This window comes from Castanea sativa, chromosome 4, assembly GCF_040712315.1.
Source record: "Castanea sativa cultivar Marrone di Chiusa Pesio chromosome 4, ASM4071231v1".
Lineage (NCBI taxonomy): Eukaryota > Viridiplantae > Streptophyta > Magnoliopsida > Fagales > Fagaceae > Castanea > Castanea sativa.
This window is the reverse complement of record NC_134016.1, coordinates 23,306,331-23,327,283: the sequence shown is the minus strand read 5'-3', so window position 1 is coordinate 23,327,283 and position 20,953 is coordinate 23,306,331. Positions and strand designations below refer to the sequence as shown.

At 34.6% G+C, this 20,953-nt stretch overlaps 2 protein-coding genes across 6 annotated transcripts; both read right to left on the bottom strand.

Annotated features, from left to right (window-relative positions):
- Positions 1–1,864: 1,864 nt before the first annotated feature.
- LOC142633119 (NDR1/HIN1-like protein 6) lies at positions 1,865–2,738 on the bottom strand. Its single transcript, XM_075807388.1, has one exon. The coding sequence runs from the start codon at positions 2,732–2,734 to the stop codon at positions 1,967–1,969; it is 768 nt and encodes a 255-aa protein (XP_075663503.1). The 5' UTR covers positions 2,735–2,738; the 3' UTR covers positions 1,865–1,966.
- Positions 2,739–5,551: 2,813 nt separating this feature from the next.
- LOC142630316 (uncharacterized) lies at positions 5,552–11,029 on the bottom strand. 5 transcript variants are annotated; one of them, XM_075804296.1, is made up of 4 exons: positions 9,836–10,523; positions 8,507–8,620; positions 8,278–8,442; positions 5,552–6,594 (listed from the first exon to the last, which is right to left on the bottom strand). In XM_075804296.1, the coding sequence occupies exons 1-3, from the start codon at positions 10,425–10,427 to the stop codon at positions 8,315–8,317; spliced, it is 834 nt and encodes a 277-aa protein (XP_075660411.1). In that variant the 5' UTR covers positions 10,428–10,523; the 3' UTR covers positions 5,552–6,594; positions 8,278–8,314. The 5 variants fall into 5 exon arrangements, with proteins under 5 accessions (XP_075660411.1, XP_075660410.1, XP_075660409.1 ...); XM_075804295.1 differs by lacking the exon at positions 5,552–6,594 and adding an exon at positions 10,743–11,029 and having other exon boundaries at positions 7,832–8,442; positions 9,836–10,433; XM_075804294.1 differs by lacking the exon at positions 5,552–6,594 and adding an exon at positions 10,774–11,029 and having other exon boundaries at positions 7,832–8,442; positions 9,836–10,433.
- Positions 11,030–20,953: the final 9,924 nt, after the last annotated feature.

Below are 20,953 nucleotides of genomic sequence, written 5' to 3'. Positions count from 1 at the left end.
TGTTTTCCAATCACAAAAGTGAATATATATTTGGAGCAATTATATGGGAGAAAAAAAGAAAAACTCTTTCTTTGTGCTTCCAGAGACAAAGAAAACTAATTCTAGAATTTAGTGAATGTGTGACACTGGTACTTCCGTACATAAACTAATGAGGACTTTGACTTTTCTTTGAGATGTGAGATGAACTCTAGAGGCTGGAGCTTTTTAGGACTTCATATCAATTTAGAGGCATCAGGAAGATCCTCTAGTTGAAGGGGGAACCCGCTTTGGTCAGGGTGTATAGCAAAAACATCAGCCTAAAGCAATAAGATTTCATAAAAAAGCATGCTGGTTTGGTTTGGTTTGGTTTATGCTGATTAGGTTGACTTAATCCCACCTGGGATTGTTTCTCTAAAAGGAAATGCAATCCTCAAGACCCGCTAAATTTATGGGATTGTAAAAATCAACATTAATGGTAATGAGGTTAGAATTTGTGGAGGATTTGAAGTTGTTGCAAACACCCCAGGCCTATTTCCAAAGTTTCCCATTAAACTAAAAAAAGACCCTTTTTCACCCTCCAATTCACAAAGCCCAATTTTTTCTTTAGGAAAAGTACCTAATGGTTTGCTTCGTCAAAATGACTAAAAATCACTGTTAGACAAAATATGTATAGATTTATTATTGTTTGTGAAATATTTAATAATCTACAACTTTTTTGAAACTCGAGTTTCATGAATTCCAGTTACATAAAAAATTTTCAAAATTTTTTCATGGTAGTCGAGTTCCATGAACTCAAGTACCATGAAAAACTCGATTTTCACAAAATTGAATTTTAAAAAAGTAATAGATTGATAAATATTTCGTAAACAATGAGATTACAAAATATTTTCTCAAACTATGGTGTATGACAATTTTGGTCGATTTGTCTTATGCCCTTATGTGTTCATGTTTTGTCTACTCTTGAAATAAATAATCTAATAGACCTATCATTATATTATTATTATTTTTTTCAAAAAGCGTGACTAACATTTAACTCCCCAGCACATGGGATGTGTGAGTGTCGAGTGAGGTTGCACATCAATTTTGTTTTTCTTGCACGCTCAGTTTGTTTCAATAGAAAACCTTGTGTAAAGATGATTTTCCTTATTTTCTAATGTTTGGTAGCATAAAAAAATATAAGTCAAAGGAAAACTATCTTTGGTCAATATAAAAAGTATGGCTTATTTTTAGAGATTGTTTTCCATTAAATTTTTTTGGAAAACAACTCTATCTTACAGCAAGCTAAATAAGGGAAGTTAAGAGGTTGTTTTTCAATTTATTTAAAGTTGCTATCAAACATTGAAAAATGAGATAGTTTTATAGAAAATACTTTTTAAAAAATGACTCAGTTTCTAGAAAACATCATTATTGAAACAAACAGAGCGTAAATGTCTCAGGCTTTTGAGTACCCAAACACCCCCATTTTGTGTAGAGAAGTTATCGGCCATAAAGTCCATTTGTTGAGTGAGTTTGACATCAAGCTTTTAGCATTAACTTTTACCTTTTAATAACTTTTATGTATAACCTCTTAAAATCTCTCCTTTATTTATTACTTTCATCTATGAAGTGCATATGTAGCCATATAAAGATCTATAAGAATTTAATTGCATCGGTTATCTAGAGAATTCCTAATATGACTTTTTTATTTTTTTCATTTTTTCATTTTTTACAGCCAATATTATGTTTGTTTCAATTCAAGACAAACATAATTATATTATACATCTATGCAAAATTTTTCCGTGCAACGCACAAGTTTGCGACTAGTATATATATATATATATATATATATATAGTCAACGCCACTGTAACTAAAGTGATACAATACATGCAGGAAAAAAGAATCAACCTTCTAAAACATGGGAATGGGATACAGAAGTGAAAGGAAAAAAAAAAAAAAAAAGTCCAGACGAGGAGAGCAGCCCTGACATAATGGACAAGAAAGATAAATCTAAAGCTTCATACCGTACCTACAATTACTAGCTTTAATGCTGATGACATTATTTGCAGATAAGCTATCTACAACCAACAAGCATTCCGCTAAGACCCTGACTTTCTTCAGCTTCAACTTTCCAAGTTTGATTGACACAGGTGCATCAACCTTAAGATCCAAGGGAATTTGACCCGTTTGTTGTTGTTGCTGCAGGGCTGTCATCAAAGTGCTACCGTATTGTGTTTGTCCAGTCAAGGGCACATGAAGCACAGTCTTATTTTGGTGACCTTGGTAGAACTTTGGTAGTGATCCATCACAAAGCTTTTTGTTTGTATACCACACGCTCAACTGGCTTCCTCTCTCGTAGTAAATTCCGATTTTCTTGTTGGGATTGTAGGCTGTGATCTTCACGTCGAATTCAGCGTATAGGGACATGTCAATGTTGAGGCCTAATCGGCTTATGTTCAAGTTATCAATCGAGTATGTAGGGAGTTTTGGTTGGAAGACGAAGTAAAGAATGACAGCAGTGGCTCCAACTATAACTAGTAGGAGAACAAGGAGGCTAATTGTCCAACATATGCATTTGCAACAACCAGTTCCATTTTTTGGTGGCTTGGCATGGCTCACCGTAATGGGAATAGTATGCATTTGTATAGGAGCGCGAGGCCGAGCCGGACTACCTTTTTCTGATAGAGGTGAACCACGAGACACCAAAGGAATTGTTGGTGGAGCTTCCACATCCACTGCTGGATGAATTCTTTGGTGATTTGCCATTGGTATAGACATTAGAATTTGCACCTTTTTCCCTTTGCTTTCTTCAACTAAAAGGCCTTGTAATATATGCATAATACTGTATAATAGAAGGAATTGAGGTTCCTTATTTGACTTTATCTCTTGACGTTTTGGGTTTGCTTTTTTTGGATGGAAGTCTCACCTTCCTTACCTAATAACGACATATACAAAATGGAAAGTATATAGCGGTAGTTCAACTAAGCAAGGAGATACCGTTCGATACCTTTCGAGTTTTGATGACATGTATATATATATATATATATATCGTGGAATGGTATGGGAAAAGGCACGTGTCTTTAACTACTCACAATTTTAAAGCTTAAAAATTACATGAGGAGGGGTGAAGTAAAAATATTATTCAGAAGGCCATACGGACAACGTCAAATCACTTTAAACTGGGGGGGAATTTAAACTTATGTATTAGAACAATTGTATCAGATAATGTAAAGTTTTACAAAATAGAAAAAATTGTTTATTTTCTTATAAAAAAAAAACTGTTTATTTTAAATGTGTAAAAAAATACTTACATTAGTGAGTGTAAAATTATATATTTATGCATAATTACTACAACCGTGCATATATGCACGGTTATTGTAGTTATGCATATTATTATTTTATATTTTTTCTCTCACCTCTGTTCTTTCTCAATTTGAATTCTCTCTCTCCCTCTCCCTCTTCCTTTATATTTTATGTCATGTTTGTGATTACGGGTTGTTTATATGTCAATATGTCTTGGAAAATTATTTCATTAGACCATTATATCTTTTTTTTTTTGTTGAATAAAAAATGAGGTCTTCAATGCGAATTCATTAACTTTGTTACGTAAAGATAAAGGTAATACCACGTATACCACTAAGACCATGGTAAACAACTATTACATCTATACGTTTTGTCTTTTACAGCATATGAATTTGATGAATGTACAATCCTTATAACTTGTGAAATACTGGATGTATATACAAGGCTGGTTCTTAGTCTTAAGACCCCAGACTAAGAACCCCTCTTTTTCCCAAATATTCTTGATAAGGATTCAAGGCCCTCCATTACATAGACTAAAAGACCAAAACTTGCACAATATGTCCCAAGATTCTACAAATGGATCCAAAAATTGTAGGAAAATAATTGATATTTTTCAAAAAAATGGAAGAATGATTTGCATTATTATTTATCTCTAAGAAGACCCCCAAAATATTTAACCTGTAGCCCAATAGTAATTTTATGTCTCAAAAAACAAGAATGATTTTTAAACAATAAATAATATATAAAGTTGATTCTCTAAACAATATTATATTACTTAATAACTTGTTATTGAATTTATGTTATAAAAACCTCATAGTTGGATTACATATTCTATACGTTCTTAGCATGCATGTCAATTTTTATGAAAATAATATGTTATTTATGTTAGGGTTTATGCTCTAAAATTCAATTTATTGGCGTGTTATAAATGATTAAATTGTTTAATTATATAAGACTATTTGTATATGAACTAATTGAACATTATCATAGTCTTTCAGATGCATTGTATGTGATTTAATTATAGAAGATATAAATCACAAATTTCTTGTAAATTCAAAATGTAGTTTGTAGTCGATGATGAAATTGTGCGTTTTATCTGCGAAGACTATAACACATCAACTAAGATAGTTTGTCTTGATCATATTAGTGGAGACTTCTAGTTGATGTGTCTTAAATATGTAAGATATATTGAACTGGACTGCGTGAAATTAATTATATAATTAACAATTATCACTTGGATAATTAATCTCACTACTCCTAATTTCATAAACTCTCAATCTTGAGAGGATAGTAAACCTTATCATGAAATGTAGGTTACTTTGATATATTAGGAGTAAAATCTAATTTAACGGTCAAAACCTCAGTATATTGGGTAACCACACGTGGTGTTGAGAAAATACATATTCTCAAGATGAGATCCATAATCTCTTTCTTTAGAGATATAAAATATCCTATTGAGATAAGTTTAATGGGAATTGGTTATTCAAGGCTGGCCACTTCAGTAAGAAGTTACTAAAGTTTATATTTATTAAAATTACTAAAAGATTAAACCGGAGACTCAAGGAATAAAATAGTTGTTTACAAAGTGACAATTTAATTATGACTTTGTTCACTATGGATATTTCTTAGAGGGCCAAATGATATTATATTATAGTCTTGAGATATAATTTATTAATAAGGCCTAGAGTTCAATTATATTTCTATAGTGATACTTGTTATATAATTAATGGTAACTTTAGGCTTGTCAAGAGTTGATAGATAAGTATGAAGCTCATTGGAGCTAGAGCTTTATTAGTCCTTTTGGTCTCATCCCAAGCTACACACTTAAGCCCAATTGGATTGACCCAAAAGACTGACCCAAGTAAATAATCAATTATTTATTTAATAAGAGTTATTAAATAAAATAACTACCAAGGCAGTTAAAAATGCGCGTATGATTAAAAGAAGAGAAAACGGTTTTTCTCTGCAATATCTTTGAGAACATTTTCTTTTGAAAAATCAACATACTTAAAAACTGATTGAGAGACTATTCATCTTGGGCACCATGTGGGATTGGGATGAAGATTGAAGGCACTCTCAAGTCTTGTTGTCTTGTTTTTAATTTACTGCATCAAGGTACGCATTTTGTTCTTTGTTCTATAATGAAGAAGATCCTTGTGTTGCTTTTGCTGTGAGTTTTGTATGAAATGCAAAACCGATTTTTCCAATAATTTACCATTTAATCCATAAACTCATCTTTTGTTCATTATTTTAAACTACAAAACTTAAATTTAAACAATTGATTGATGACTGACATGACTATTGGTCTTGGATTAACTTGAAAATTTTCACGTATAAAGAATATACGAAGATAATATAATCCAAAAATTAATTTGTCAAAATTCACATCTAATTGAAAAATATTGAATGATGTGCAAGACAGTAAATTAGAGAACAAATCATTTTTGAAAACTCGGATTTGTGTTAAACCTAGAAGGAAGGTAGAATATTCTTTATGAAGGACGCGAGACCTGAATGTAGCCTGCAAAAGGATCCCAGATCACCATTTTACATGATCACCATAAATATACACACGTGTGTGTGCGTGTTCAATTGTAAACCTTGCTCTACCCCTACTTCTCCATCCCATCATCTTTGTAAAATAGCTTGCAGCTCTCTTGCTGATCCTACCGTGAAGTCTTGTTGGCTCTCTCCATTACCTCAACTTTACAAGCCTTGATTTTGGTTTTACTGTTGACATTGTCTGTCAATTTATGCAGAACACTACCGACCTTCATTACACAGCAGCAAAGCATATTTTATGCTATCTCAAGGATTCATTAAATCATTGTATCTTCTTTCAACCAGGATCACTCGAATCAATCAGCATACAGTGATGCTGAAAGGGTTGGACCCATCAGACTATCAGTCTACTGCTGGCTACAGTATTTTTCTTGGTCTAAGCCAATCACCTGGATCGCCAAGAAGCAGGCAACTGTATCTCAATCCTCCACTGAGGGTAAGTATAGATCCTTAGCCTCTTGTACTGCAGAACTGCCGGGCATTTGTATGATTTTTCATTATTCACGAGTCTTTGCTCTTACTTCACCTCGTATTAAGTGTGATAATAAATCAATCCTTGCCTTTGCTTCTAACCCCATGTTCCGCACTCAAACAAGACATATATTAGTAGATTTCCATTTTGTCCACAAACATGCAGTACGAAAGGATTTAGAAGTCAAGTTCATATCGAGCAATGAGTAGTGAGCTGATTTTTTTTCCAAGCCCTAATTCTCTTCAAGACAAACTGATGCTCATCTCCCTGCCCATCAGTTTGAGGAGGCATGTTGAGGATACTGGTGCAATGGCAACTCAAGAATCAAGATACTGGTGCAGTTACAAAACCATCAAGTGAAGAAGCAATTAAACTAAAACAGTTAGGCAAAACTGAATTAGGTAAAACAATTTTCTAATAGTTGTAACTTGTAACAAATTACCTGCAGCCTAACTGTTGGTAGTTTGAGAGGCATTAATCGCATGAAATTAATCATTTAGAGACATTGATCTCAGGTGTAATAATCACCATCACAAGCAGACTGAATTATTTCTTCTTTAAAATATAACAAAACAGAAATGATAGGCAGAGTTTCATCCCTTTTTTTTTTTGGGGTGGGGGGGGGGGGGCAGGGGTGGGATGTGGGGAGGGGGGAGTGGGGGGAAGTATACAGTCAACCCCTATTACAGGGATGGTGAGAATTTCAGCAAGATGTTCCAGAGGGGCATCACAAATGCTAAGTTTGCAATTTCCCAATATCAAGACAAACAAGCCTGCTCTTCAAAGACATAGCGTACTTGATTTTACTAGTAATCATTTTCACTTCTCTAATAAGTAATAACTAATGATCGTAATAACTAATGATCATTATTACTTGTGAATAAATAGTTCTTTTTTCTTAATTTGGAGCCAAAAACGGTAAAAAGTATACAATGATGCTGATTCTGGCCCTGCCATTGTTACATACAATCACATCAAGGGATCCTACGCGGATGATATTTCTACCAAAAGCTCCAAAGACCAAAGATCATTGACAATCAAAAGCTCCAATCTATAGAAGGCTTGGTACATTTTGTTTCTCTAACAGTTATTAAAGGCTGACCTGACAAATATGCAGAGAAAAGACAGTGAAGCACAATGACCTTTGCCACATCTCCCCAATTTTTTTACACTCTATTAAACATAGAATTTCGGTTTGATGACAAAATTTGTTAAGCTATTAGCTTCGATTAACTAACATTTGGAACAATAATTCGGTAGCTAAGACTTTGGATAATCTTACCATAGATCTAGAAATCTTTGATAATGCATTTATCAATTAAAATGCCACAACAACTTGCTACATCATGTCTTTGATGGTTCATTTATATGACTAAGGTCTCATATGAGCTAAAAAATTGACTAGAATAAGGTTCAGTTTATACATGTTTTGGAATAAAAACATGTACATGAAAAGCACTAGAAGATTAAGGAAAGATGTGCTAATTTCTTTCAAGGTTGATAACTGCAATTAAGAAATTCTTTTGCCACGAATAATATGTGAAATAAATGTTAACAGTTTGGCTATTATTAAATCACATAGTTAAGAATTTCCATCGAGTACCTAAAGCAACTATTTTAAAAGAACACATATTTTTCTTTCTGATAAGCCTACTCACCTTTTTTTTTATACCATAAGATAAACCCCCTTCACACTCTAATGACCAAGAATACATATATTCTTCTTTTCAATAAGCCTACACACTTATGTTTATACCATAAGATAAATGCCCTTCACACTCTAATGACCAGGGGTCAAAGCGAGGCACTTTGCTGCTTCAACCGATAATTTGGCCCAAAGGTTGCTTAACAATCCTTTTTTCATATCTCTTGGTGATTAGTAACTTATATTTGAACCAAGTTACCCCAACCTAACCCTACCCTTTATCATTTCATTCATTTGAGACAAAGCCCAAGCAAAATGCAGATATTATTGCCAACTTACAAAAGAATAGGCAAAGAACTGATCTTAATTCTCTCTATCACTTCTTCACTAGAATGTATAAAACAACACGGCTGCTGCAGTAATCTGGATGCCACTGTGGCTGATCCACACGCCCAACTATGAAATACTTCATTGCAACTTCTAGGAAGTATTCGAGGATAGTATCTGCAACAGGAAGAAGTATTGAGACAATAATCATAACAGAAAGAAGAAACAAAAAAATTCTTACCATTTCGAAGTTCACCAGCCAAAAAGATCGTTGTTTCAGATCCAGAGAGTTGCAGTAAAGTAGCCACCAAATCCATCACTGCTTCTTCATTATAAATTACATCAGAACCAAGCACTGAAAAAAATAGAATCTTGTCACAAAAAAGGACAGTTTTAAAAATATAAGAATTGAAAAGGTCAAATAAAACAAAGGGGTAATTACCCTCCCCTCCCTTGAGGTTTGGAAAAATGACACTCCACCCCAAATCTGAAGGGAAAAAACACTCCCCTTCGTTAAGATTTGAAAAAATTAACACCCCCCCCCCCCTTTTGTTTATATTAGTAATAACATATTCTAAATTTTTATAAAAATCTCTTTACAAAAATTTAACCATTGTGAGTAAAAAAAAAATTGATAAGTTTAGAATAAAAATGCTAAATTTATCAAACACCAAAACACTTGCAATGAAAAATCTCTCTATAACCCGTTGAAAAAAGGGGGGAAAGCAAAATTCACACTTAATATTTTAAAATACACTTTAATTTAAAAATTTTAAACATTGAATTTGAATTATGAAATAAGATAATTTTGAAAACCTGCCCCTAAGCAAATGACAAGTTAGTACACAATATTTTTAATATTAATTTAACAAAATTTGGTCAATTTAATGTCAAGGGGGAAAGTGTTTTTTCCCTTTAAGTTGGGGGTGAAGTGTCAGGGAGTGTAATTACCCCTAAAACAAAATATGTATGAGTATCAAATTATAAGAAAGCGGGTAGAATCATGTAATGATCAACATCAAGAAACAATTAGGTTGGTCCACAGAAAAGATTTCACTACAATGAAGAGTAAGACAACCAAAAAAAGTCATTATAGCTTATATATTCTTAAAGCTGCCCATCCCACTAATGAAATTTTCAGTGCAGCACCTAAAACAGATGCTTCAGACAGATATATGATTTTTCATACTGATGCTTACAGTAACTGTGTAATCTCAAAATAAAACCTTGGCTGAAGACGCCTAACTATTTATTTCATAACACTAAATCTAGGCAATATCTTATCTCTAAAATCATAAGTACTATTTGAGTCTCCTACTCCTACATATGCCCAAAAACCAGCCAACTAAAGTAATGAAAATATCTTTTGTTTATAACCTAAGAAGAGATGAAACAGTAATTTTTGGAAAAATAGGACACAACCCAATTGAGATATAACAAAAAATGAATGAATAAATAAATAAATATATTTGGTTAGCTAGATTTCATCTACTTATATTATAGGAAAATTTCATGTTAATTTACAACTATGGAAGAAAAAGAAATGAAAAATCAAAGAATAACTACCTACCATAATCAGGTAGAGGGTGAAGTAGATCCTTGTGAGGATGATGATCACCCCATTCAAGTTCCATAACAGTGGCAGAACCCCTGAGATGGGCTTGTCCCTGTCCCAAATTGACCTCAACATTCTTCCTCAATAACTTAAGTCTATCAAACAAATCAGTAAGAAAAACTTGATGAGCACCTAAAAGAGCAGCAACACAGCCAACTAAGCCACAACCAGAACCCAATTCAACAACCTTCTTGGCTTGAAAAATAAGCAATCCGGAGTCCACAGCATGCTCAAGAAACTTAGCAAGTACGACGCCACTGTCCCACATGACGGCTCCAGTGACACCAGGCTTGGTTAGAGAAGATGGAGACTGGAGAATGGAGAGAGTGTGGCCACAAGCGTCGAGGCGAAGTTGGAGAGAGGTTTGGGAGACGAATGCGTTTTGTTTTGAGAGTGTGGGCTGTTGGATTCCCCAAAGCAACATCGTTTCCTCCGCAGCTGAGTCTTCCCCAACCATTAACACTCTCACCTTCTCTCCGTAACATCCTATTTTCCTCACCATTACCTCTTCTTCTGATGATGATGATTTATCTTCGGTGGCCGCCATCACTCACTGGGGTTTTTTCTTGTTCAAAATGGAATTAGGATTAGGGATTATTTTTAGAAATTTATTAAGATTGAGATTGCAGAGGGATTTTTTTTTTTTTTTTTCCCAGTATAACATTAAAACTCAAAAAATTTCGTTAATTAGCACTATTTCAAAACTATTTTGCAAACTAACATCTCGAATGCGGGACAATCAATTTTGTGGTTCTAAATTGAGTCTAATAAAACTCGATGTCCAATAAACCCAAAAAGAAAAACATCATCAATCTAAAGATTCAAATAAGAAAAACAACAAATCATCGTCAAACCCTTTTACCTAGGTAAGAAAATGAAGGAATTTGACAAACCTTCACTTTGAGCTTCGCTGCCATCACCTTTGGAACCTTCGTTGTCGCTGCCTGAAGTCTAAGCCGAATGATTTGGGTTAAGGACATCTGGGTTCGTGGGCGCCTTCTTTGTGGTTTATGTCTGGGTTTGATCTTTCCTATTTGTTGTTTCTATGTGTTTTTGTTTGGGTTTCTTCTTCGTATTTTTTGGTTTGGTTTCTTCTTCGTCTTCGGGTTTGTTCATCTTCTTGGTGTTGCTATTTGAGTTTCCTGGAAGTTGAGTCTTTGAAGCTCGAGTTCCATGGAACTCAAGTTTATTATGCTTAATTTAGCGCAACAAAATTGAGTTCCTTACACTCGAGACGTTATATTGCTAAATAGTTTTGAAAACGTACTAATTAACAAAATTGTTTGAGTTTTAGTGTTATTTTGAAAAAAAATCCAATCACACAAACTAACTACTTGTTGTCGGGATTTTTTTGCTAAATAACACCATTTTACGGTCAAATGTCACAATAGCACTGTTAACCGAAATACATATTAATCTACTACTATTTCGGAAATATGTAGGGGAACTCGAGTTCAATGAACTCAAATTCCATGGAAAAGTTTTGAAATTTTTTTATGGTACTTGAGTTCTATGAACTTGGGTTCCATTAAAAATTTTCTAGCAATTTTGAAGACAATTTTTTCAAAGAAGAGTTTCAAAAAGGTGGTGGATCCCTACATATTTCCAAAACAATGGTAAATTAATATATATATTTCGGTAAATAGTGGTATTTGGCCATTTTGACCCCCATTTTACTAACAATTTCGTTAGTTAGCAACGTTGGCCAAAAATGGCCAATGTTACCAATATATATATATATATATATATATATATATATATATATATATATATCAATTTACCACTGTTTTGGAAATACGTAGGGATCTACCATCTTTTTGAAACTCGAGTTTGTGAAACTCGAGTTTACTGTGTACCTCGAGTTCCGTAAACTCGAATTCTTTGCTTTCAAAATTGCCGGAAAATTTTTCCATAGAACTTGAGTTCATGAAACTCGAGTACCATGAAAAACTCAAGTTCCCCAAATTCGAGTACTCAAAAAAGTGGTAGATCCCTACATATTTTCGAAATAGTGGTAGATTGATATATATTTCAGTAAATAGTGCTATTGTGACATTTTGGCCTAGCAACATTTCTAAACTATTTTGCGAACTAACATCTCAAGTCTTTTAGACTCAAGTTCGCTGTAGCAACTCAAGTCTTAGAGACTCGAGTTCCATGTGCTTTCCTTCTTCCTTCGTTCTTTTTCTTTCCCCATCTTCCTTCTGTTTTTTTTTTCTTTCCCTACCTTCTTGTTGTCCCACTATTCTTCTCCCACTCTCATTTCCCAAACTTCCAAGCTCCAAAAACCCAAGAACAAAACCCAAAACAAAAATTGATCAAATCGAAAACCTAAACCAAAAAAAAAAAAAAAACCCTCCCGTGAAGAGGACAAGGAAGCAAAAGATCCTGGCGTAGATGAGCCACCACACCATTGGTTCCAATCAGCATTCGAGTCATAATCACGACATTGATCAAGTACATTGTGGCTCTCTATCACTCTGCTTGTGCATTTATTCTGTTGTTGAAGTTGAAGTTGAAATGAGTTTGTTGTTCGTTGTGGATCTCTGGGTTTGCTAGGGTTTGTTGATTTCATTGTTTCTCTTTGGGTTTGTTGATAAATGTTGTGCTTCAGTGAGTGTCTTTAAGGATTGAGTTCCAAGTGGATAATTTTCTACCTACTAGCACATGAAACTTGAGTCTCTAGGACTCGAGTTGCTACAATGAACTCGAGTTTAAGAGACTCGAGGTGTTAGTTTGCTAAATAATTTGGAAACATTGCTAATTAACGAAAGACGAATCTTTAACTTCTTTTGGTCATTTACTAGAGTCGATAAAAATTTCTATAGATGTTGTGGACGACTAAATTTTGAGTTTGAAATAGTGGTTTCACAAGTGTGAATTTGTATTGATGAATATGTGGTACAATTATCTGTGATTACAAAAGAGTGATCCTCTGATTTGATCACCTTGAAAGACTTATTGATTGGAATTGTAATAATGTGATTTTAACTTAAACACCAAATATCCTTCAATTTGGCTGAAGGATGGATTGAATATCCTTGAAACAGATTTACATTGAATCTCTAACGCTTGTTAGATTTTTTTGTTCTTCGTGTTCTTCATGCGTTCTCCGTCTTTGAAGGTTTGTGGTGGAAGTTCTTCGGAGCTTTGGAGGCCTGAATCTGTAGAGCTTCATTGATTTTGTCATTTATTGAGGTTTCTAAAGGTTTTTGAGCTTGATTCCAGCAAACTTTAAGATCTACCCAGATAGTTTGGATGGTTTCACTTTGAATGTTCCTTGTATTTGAGGTCGAAGTTCTTGGAGGCTTTAGGGCTTGATTCCTGCAGAGCTTCTGTACTTCTAAATCTTCTTTGATGCTGCTTATGCTCTAGATGTCTTGGTCCCTTCCAAGATGTCTTGGTCTCTTGATGTGTCCAAATGCCTTAAGAAGACTTCTATTTATAAGAGTTTGGGGGTGGGTGAGCAACACATGGCCAAGTCTAATTGGTGACATGTGTCATAGTCTAATTGGAGAAGCTCTAAGAATTTTTTTCTCCAAGACACTTGGCATATTTTGATTGGCCAAAAATGCTTTGATTTTCAAGGTGACACATGTTAACACCCTGATTGGACTGCTTGTGTCATTGCTTACACTAGCTGAAGTGTGATTGGTTTTTGCATGCTTTTTGTGTCTCTATTTTAAAAACACTTGGAAAATTTCTATTGGTTTCTGAATAGTGATAGAAAAACCTAGTAGCAATACGTGGCACTTTGTAATTAGAAATATGTGTTAGCTTGTGATAGGTCGGGAATTTTCACTCTCTACAAATGCCCCCTCGAGACTCGTTCATGCACACAATTTTGGAGTGTGGTGAGGGAATGAGTTTCGAAAACGGATTTTTACACTTGGCTCTTCAAGTGAAGTAGTTGAAGGTGGTGAAGCTTTCAACAGGATGAGGTAATTTTAGAAGAGTAGACCCATGGTATTTAGAATGGGTTAGTGAGGCAAAAATTCATTTGTAAGTAGCTAGATGTACATGCGTGATCAAATCATATCAGCAGGGGTTAAGCTAAGGTAATTTCTAAAGAATATTTTGGATCATTAGTGGCGATCCTAGGGTGTAGAAGATGGTGATGAGGCAAGGATGTTGGCTGGGTACAGCATGCAGAGTTATAGGGCCAGCCTCTCGTTTTTAAGAAGTCCAGGTGAAGTAATTCAAAAGAATATACTTCAGATTATGGAGAGGACATGCGAGAAAGTGGTTGAGTGTGCATATGTTATTGTATCGCTTAAGTTAAGTTGAGGTCATTTTAGAAGCATATGAATTTTGGGTCTGTTGATGGTGGTTGTGAAGAAGACAGAGATGAAGCAGAGATGGTGAATGTGTGAAACATAGAACACCATGGAGATGGCCTTCTACGCTAGGGAATTTTTGGTGTAGATGTTTCTAGGGAGCATATTTTGGAATACAAGACTGATTGCATGCTGAGAGGGGTCCAGTGGCAAGTCGTAGAATGTGCCTGTGTGATGGGACCATGCTGACGAATGTTAAGTTGCAGTAATTTCAGAAGTGTACTTTCTAAAATACTTCAAGCAAAATTTAAGTTGGAGTAATTCTAGAAAAAATGTGTTTTGAAGTACTAGTAGCGATGATCTTTGTGTCCTGAGCTGATGGCGACACGGAATAAGGCTTTGGTGGAAACACATCCTTGATCGACCGATGCTGGAGGTTTATTTCTGACGAGCTGGGGCCTTGGAAATTGCTCTGAGTATTGGATGGGAGAAAATTTGTAGGATACCACAACACTTTTACAACCCCTATAGAATGACACTTGTTGAAAGATGTGAACACAGTAGGCAGATTGGTTAAGATAGATGAGATAATAATTTTGCAGTATGTTGGAAAAGCCCAGAAAATGAAAGATAGAGCTAACTTATGATCCTGGTTTTAGAAACTAGCCAAGTTGCTGTTTGTTCTGAACCTCTACTTCTGCTGGAAGACCAAACAACTTGAGAAGGATTATGGAGTTCTCAAAGCAGTTAGGAAGTCTCCTAAGCTTAGAAATAGGTGTGTCTACTGGACTTAGATCTTCTAGCTAGGTAGATCTGAGGTTATGCGAGATTATGATATGGCCTATGTTATGTGAAATTTTATGGTCAAATGGGGTTATTAAGTGAAGAAACGAAATTTGTTAAGATCTCAAAACTGCAATGATGTTGTGAGAAGGGTTTCTACTAAACAATGAGAAGATTGGGTTCAAGATGATTATGAAGCAATAGTAGTAGCTAAGTGTTGAGAATGGTGAAGCTATAGCGAGAAATGGTTGTGAGAAGGAGGATCTGAAAATTTGAAAGAAGCAAATCTTCATTTCATGATTCAGTGTGTTTTTCTTGATGAGCTTCAATGAACCCAAACCTTCAATATATAGCGGAGAGACGAAGAATGGTAGATGGGTATGTTAGATGAGAATGATGGATGGGAATTTAAGGTGGGAATGATAGATGAGAATGGTAGGCACCGAATGAGAATGGTAGGTGGGAGACTGATAGGCACCGAATGGGAATGGTAGGTTGAATTGGTGACCCAATGTAACTTTAAGTTTTGGATACTCCTATGAGAGTTCATCTATCCTTTTAAAAGGAAGCCTTGATGAAAACTGGAGGATAACACTGAGGGAATCCAGACTAAATGGATGAATCCCAAATTTTGATTTCGAGAGCTTGAGTTTTAGACACTGCTAGTACTTCGGAGAAGTGGGTCAGATGGGTGGTTTCCAAGTCCTAAACAAATAGACGGATATCAAAGTCAAAATCTTCACTAAAAACCGAGTGGGACAAGCTCTACTCGGACATCTTGATTCTTCATCAATGTTCACATCAAAGCCAACAGTTGCAGAATCACACTATTTGAGAAATTTTGGATTCTCAAATGAAGGAATGGACTTCGAAATCAAAATATACGCGAAAAACTGAGCAAGACAAGTCAGGCTTGAAAATTTTGACTTTTGGTCAACTTCAACACAAAAGTCAACAATCTTGGAATCAAGCCATTTGCACAATTTTAGTGTCTCAAATGAAGGAATGGACTCCAAAATCAAAATGTACGTAAAAAATTAAGTAAGATAGGACCTTCTTGAAAATTTTGACTTTTGGTCAAGATCTATGCAAAAGTTAACTTTCTAGAAATCGGACATTTATGCGATTTTCAAGTTTCGCATAAAGAAATAGATCCCAAAATCAAAATGTACTCAAGAAATTGAGTGGGAGAGGTCTGTTTTGAAAATTTTGACTTTTTGATCAAAGTCAAAGGTCCAATTTGGTTAAAACTTTTTTTTTTTCCAGGCGGTTTAGATTCAGGTCGGGCTGAACAAACGGGTTAAACCAGATAGTAAAGGATGATGTCATCCATGACGTCATAGCCCTAAAGGGCACGTGCCAACGCGTAAGAGTACTGCCAATGCGTGTGAGAAATGAGGTGGCGCGTGGGAGTGTGTGTTCATTAAGGCAGCGTTTCTCGGAACTTTTGGAGGCGCGTGGCAATGCATGACTGATGTTTTGGACTTGAAAATTTCAGGTTTTTTAGAGAAAATGCCATAGAATCTCTTGGTACGGCCTTTTTTTTTTCTAAAATTGTGAGCAGATCTTAACATATTTGAAGGGCTAAGCCACTGGTCATTATGAATTTGTGGCTACGCATGGAGGCGCATCATAGCTCTGTTGAGATTGATATTTTAGGGTTCTGGAGATCGAAGTCCGTTTAAGATCCCTATAGGGTCAGTTTTGTGAAATGATGTTTGGATTTTCACAAATCTGAAAGAGAAGGCCATGGGTGGCAATTTGTGTATGATGGCTTTTTAGTTCTTTTTGTAGTGATGACTCTAACAAGGCAGCACCTGTGCTTAGACTTGAGGGTTAGGAGGTAGGTGGTGAGCTACAGTTTTCTGTCTCTTTTATTTGCTAAATGTCCTTTTTCATTTCAAAATTGGTGCAGTCTTCTTTGATTTTGAGTGCTGTGAGTTTGCAAAATTTGACTTTGAACTTCAATTTTTTTCACATTTTTGAAACGTTAATGTAGACACTAGATTTTGCACCCATAATTTAATCTTGGAAGATGGATAAAATGACCATTCATATACCTAAAAAAAATCATAGTTGCATTACATGCATTAATTCATTCATTGCATATCATAAAAATGATCTTCAGATTCTAACGGTTGCGATGGTATGCCCGATTCCTAAATCGGACCGTTGGATTGAAAGATATGACATGATCAAGTTTTCACGGTTTGCATGCATTTTTTTGGGGTGGAACTGATCACACATGATAAATTTAAATTAATTAAATAATTTTGTGATTGGTTGTTGGTTTTTGTCAAAGATAAGCCTACTTGCATGGGAATAAAATAGATAATTAGATAATAAAAAACTTGTTGATAATTAAATATTTTTAGAATATTTATCTATCAAATAATTATTACTTTAAAGACCTGGATATCAAGAAAAATGGATTAATTTTTAGAATATGAATTAAAAATGTGTTTAGGTACAATTCCCGACTAAAAAATCCTTAAAAAAGGAGTCCAATTCGAACCAAATATTGAAAAAGGGGGCTCAGCACCTGAGAAGGCTAGTCGGCACTCTTGGAGTGCTGATTCGCCTAAATGCATGGCCCGGCCCAGTAACCATCTGATTAAGATAAAACCTATCTTTTTCGAATTTTTAGAGATAAGGACATGTTCCAATTCATATCTAATCTTATTCAGCTTATTTTTCAAGCATCTCATCCTCTATAAATAGAGGAAAAAGATCAGAATTCAGGGTCTTTCTTTTTCTTACTTCTTTGCTCCCCTTACGTTAAAGACGTTTTGGAAGCATTGGCTTTAAGAATTTCTTTTTTTTAAGTAAAATATTTTAGATCTCAAAGAAGTGAAAATTTCTTTGATTTCTAAAGTATTCCTCCATTGAAGGGTATATTCATGCAAGTAGGTATTTAATTTTGTTTTTGAATTTATTTATTTTTCTTTTCTTTTATTTGATATGTTTTTGTAGTTCATTGCATGTGTTTGATTTCATTATGATCCTGTTCACAATTTATATATGCCATGTTCATATGTTTTGTTGGACTTTTCTTTAGTTGATTAACATGTTCATGTTTTAATCCTTCTTTAATTTCAAAATCTGCAATTAATCACCAAACTTTCTTAAAAAAATAGATCTATATTGTCACTAAATATAGATCTGAAATTTTTTTTGAAACTTTTTCTAAGCAAAATTAGATCTGTATTTTGCTAAATACAGATTTGAAAATTGTTTTGAAACTTTTTCTAAACAAAAATAGATTTTTATTTTCATTAAATACAGGTCTGATTTTTTCAAGTGTATAAAATTGATATGTATTTTCATTAAATACAAATCTGAATTTTTCAAGCATAAAAAAATTTATCTGTATTTTCATTAAATATAGATTTGAATTTTTCTAAACAAAACTGGTCTATATTTTCATTAAATACAAATCTGATCTGTATTTTCATTAAATATTGATTTGAATTTGTTTTCTTAAATAAAAGTTGCTGATTTTGGATTTTCAAAGAATGAATTAATATTTAAGTTATGTTTTTTTTTTATAATATGTCATTGTAATATCATGTATCTTTTGAAAGAGTATACAATGGTCATTTAGAGTCTAGAAGACCAGACTCTGTTTGGGTAGAATGGGTACTTAACACCTTCCCATTCCATAACCTAGCCCCTAAACTTAGATTTTTGCATAATAGACTAGCGTTTTATCTTTTGTTTTGGTAGATTGTAACTAGGATTAAAGCTTTGTAATTCTTACATAGATTGTATTAGGACCAAAGCCTTGTAAAGTTATTCTAGCAAGATGTAATTGTATAATCAATTAATGAATTTGAGGTATTTTTGGACATATGAATTGTACTTTATTTTTTCTTATTTTTTGTATAAAAAAAAGTGGCAACTCCACACAATTACCCAAAAGAGAGGTGCTCTAAGCACCCAAATCTCTTTCTAAGAGCATCCCTTAAGAAGTGTGGTCTTTCACAATGGTGACTCCACTGGGAGCGTTGAGGGCTTAGCTTTGTGTTAGACTTTAAGCGACCAATTATATAGCTTTGTGTTTTGTATTATGTTCGTTTGTGTGGTTGCTTATGTCTTGATATGTTTGTATGATATTTTGTTTGTTAAGCCATGTTGATTGTTAAAAGCTTTCTCTAACTGTCATAGTGTATAGCATCAAAACAACAAATATTTCATGTACCCATCTCAACATATGGTGGTAGTAGCCATGGATCACTAGTCTTCATTAGATTCGAGTACCCAGTGGTGAACTCACCAACTCATAGCCCAAAGTCACTTAATTATTTCTTGTTGACTACAAAGGATAGACCATGTCGTTTGAACCAACGTAATGTTCATCACATTATAGGTTGAGAGGTCTAACGTCCTAGCTATGGGAAACAATAAAACAACGAACCCACTCTACAAAGCAATGACTTAGAACTTATCCTAAGGCCAGTCCATGTTAAAATTGCATTGCATATTGTGTGTGTTTATTTGGTTGATAGATTGATGTAGATGGAGACCTAGCTTTGTTTGACCTAACCAAACATTTTCTTAGGGGAGAATTTGGTCCAGATCAAAGGGAACTCCAAAAATAATCCAAGGATGACACTCAAGCTAGTAGTTCCAGTTCCAAGCCTATCACAGTATTGAGAACTGTCAGCGTAGAAGGCACTTTACAGTTACAACATCTCAATCTTGTGTTCGACTTACAAGACAGCCCAAGCCACAAGAATTCCAAAGACTCCATCACCATGGCAGAAGAGGGAGAGTATCCAAACACTGAAGAGCCAATGAACACTAAAGAGCTACTAAACACCATGGTAGCAAGTGAAATTTAGTTCAGGGGAGACATGAACCTTATCGTACAATAGTTTTAGAACTTGAATGGTGGCCAAGAGGAGAATAAGACCGAATAGAATCCCCTATCCTAGAAGATGAGAAGAAGATTAATGAGAGGATAAATAAGATGGAGGAGATGATCAAAAGGCCCTGCTAGATGGAAGACCTCATTGATTACCAGTCTCTCTTGCTTTTCCCAGATGTGAGATTGCCTCCCAAGTTCAAGATGCCGACCTTGGACAAGTTTGACGGTACAAGCTGCCCCAAGTCCCACCTAAAGATGTACATGAAGGCCATGCAGCTGCTAGTGGCCATTGAAGAAATGTTGGCACAAATGTTCCAAAACACATTAACTAGAGCCGCTTTCAGGTGGTTCCTCAATATTGAAGATAATAGAGCAAGAAACTAGGAAGATATTTGTAGGGAGTTTCATAACTAATACAAGCACAATATAGAAGTAGACGTGACAAGAAGAGATTTGGAGACCACTAAGCAAGAGCCAAAAGAGTCCTTCTCCGCCTTCATTACATAATGAAGGTTCAAAGTAGCACAGATGATGAATAAGCCAAGTGAAGAAAAATTAACCATGGTTGTAAAAAACTTGTTACCTATATACCATAAGTATTTGTTTGCTCAGTATTTTCCAAATTCTAAAGCTTTAATTGCTGCTGGTACCCAAATTGAGGATGTAATAAATAATGGCACCATAAAAAATGAGGATGCATCGAGGTTTAAAAAGAATTTAGGATCTAGTTCTAAAATTGTAGAAGTCTCTAATATATATAAAAATGATCTCTACCAACTTATTGCCCCAATGCCGATATCACAAGGGCCACCTCCAAGGTCTATGAAGGAATTTCATGAGTTATATATGCCAATAAGTCAAGTGTTTGAAAAGCTAAAAGCAAAGGGGTTGCTAAAACCCTTAGACCCAAGACCAATCCCAAACCCATTACCTACAAGATTTGATGTGAGTAAAAGGTGTGCCTACCATCAGGGCCTAGGCCACGACACAAACAAGTGTGTTGGGTTAAAATGAATTGACCCCTTACAATTAATTAATTACCCAAGTCAATTAATTAGGTTCAATTACATGCAATAGCGTGATAGCAAAAACAAATTACCAATTATACTAAATATAGTGGAAAATAAATTTGACACGGGTGAT

What these genes read in the sequence shown, in the direction of transcription:
- LOC142633119 (XM_075807388.1), bottom strand. Translation starts at nt 2,734, where the DNA reads ATGTCTATACCAATGGCAAATCACCAAAGAATTCATCCAGCAGTGGAT.
- LOC142630316 (XM_075804295.1), bottom strand. Translation starts at nt 10,427, where the DNA reads ATGGCGGCCACCGAAGATAAATCATCATCATCAGAAGAAGAGGTAATG. An exon ending in TCACCCTCTACCTGATTATG is followed by an intron (nt 8,621 to 9,835) that starts GTAGGTAGTTAT and finishes TATTTTTTTCAG; the next exon opens with TGCTTGGTTCTGATGTAATT. An exon ending in GGCTGGTGAACTTCGAAATG is followed by an intron (nt 8,443 to 8,506) that starts GTAAGAATTTTT and finishes TTCCTGTTGCAG; the next exon opens with ATACTATCCTCGAATACTTC.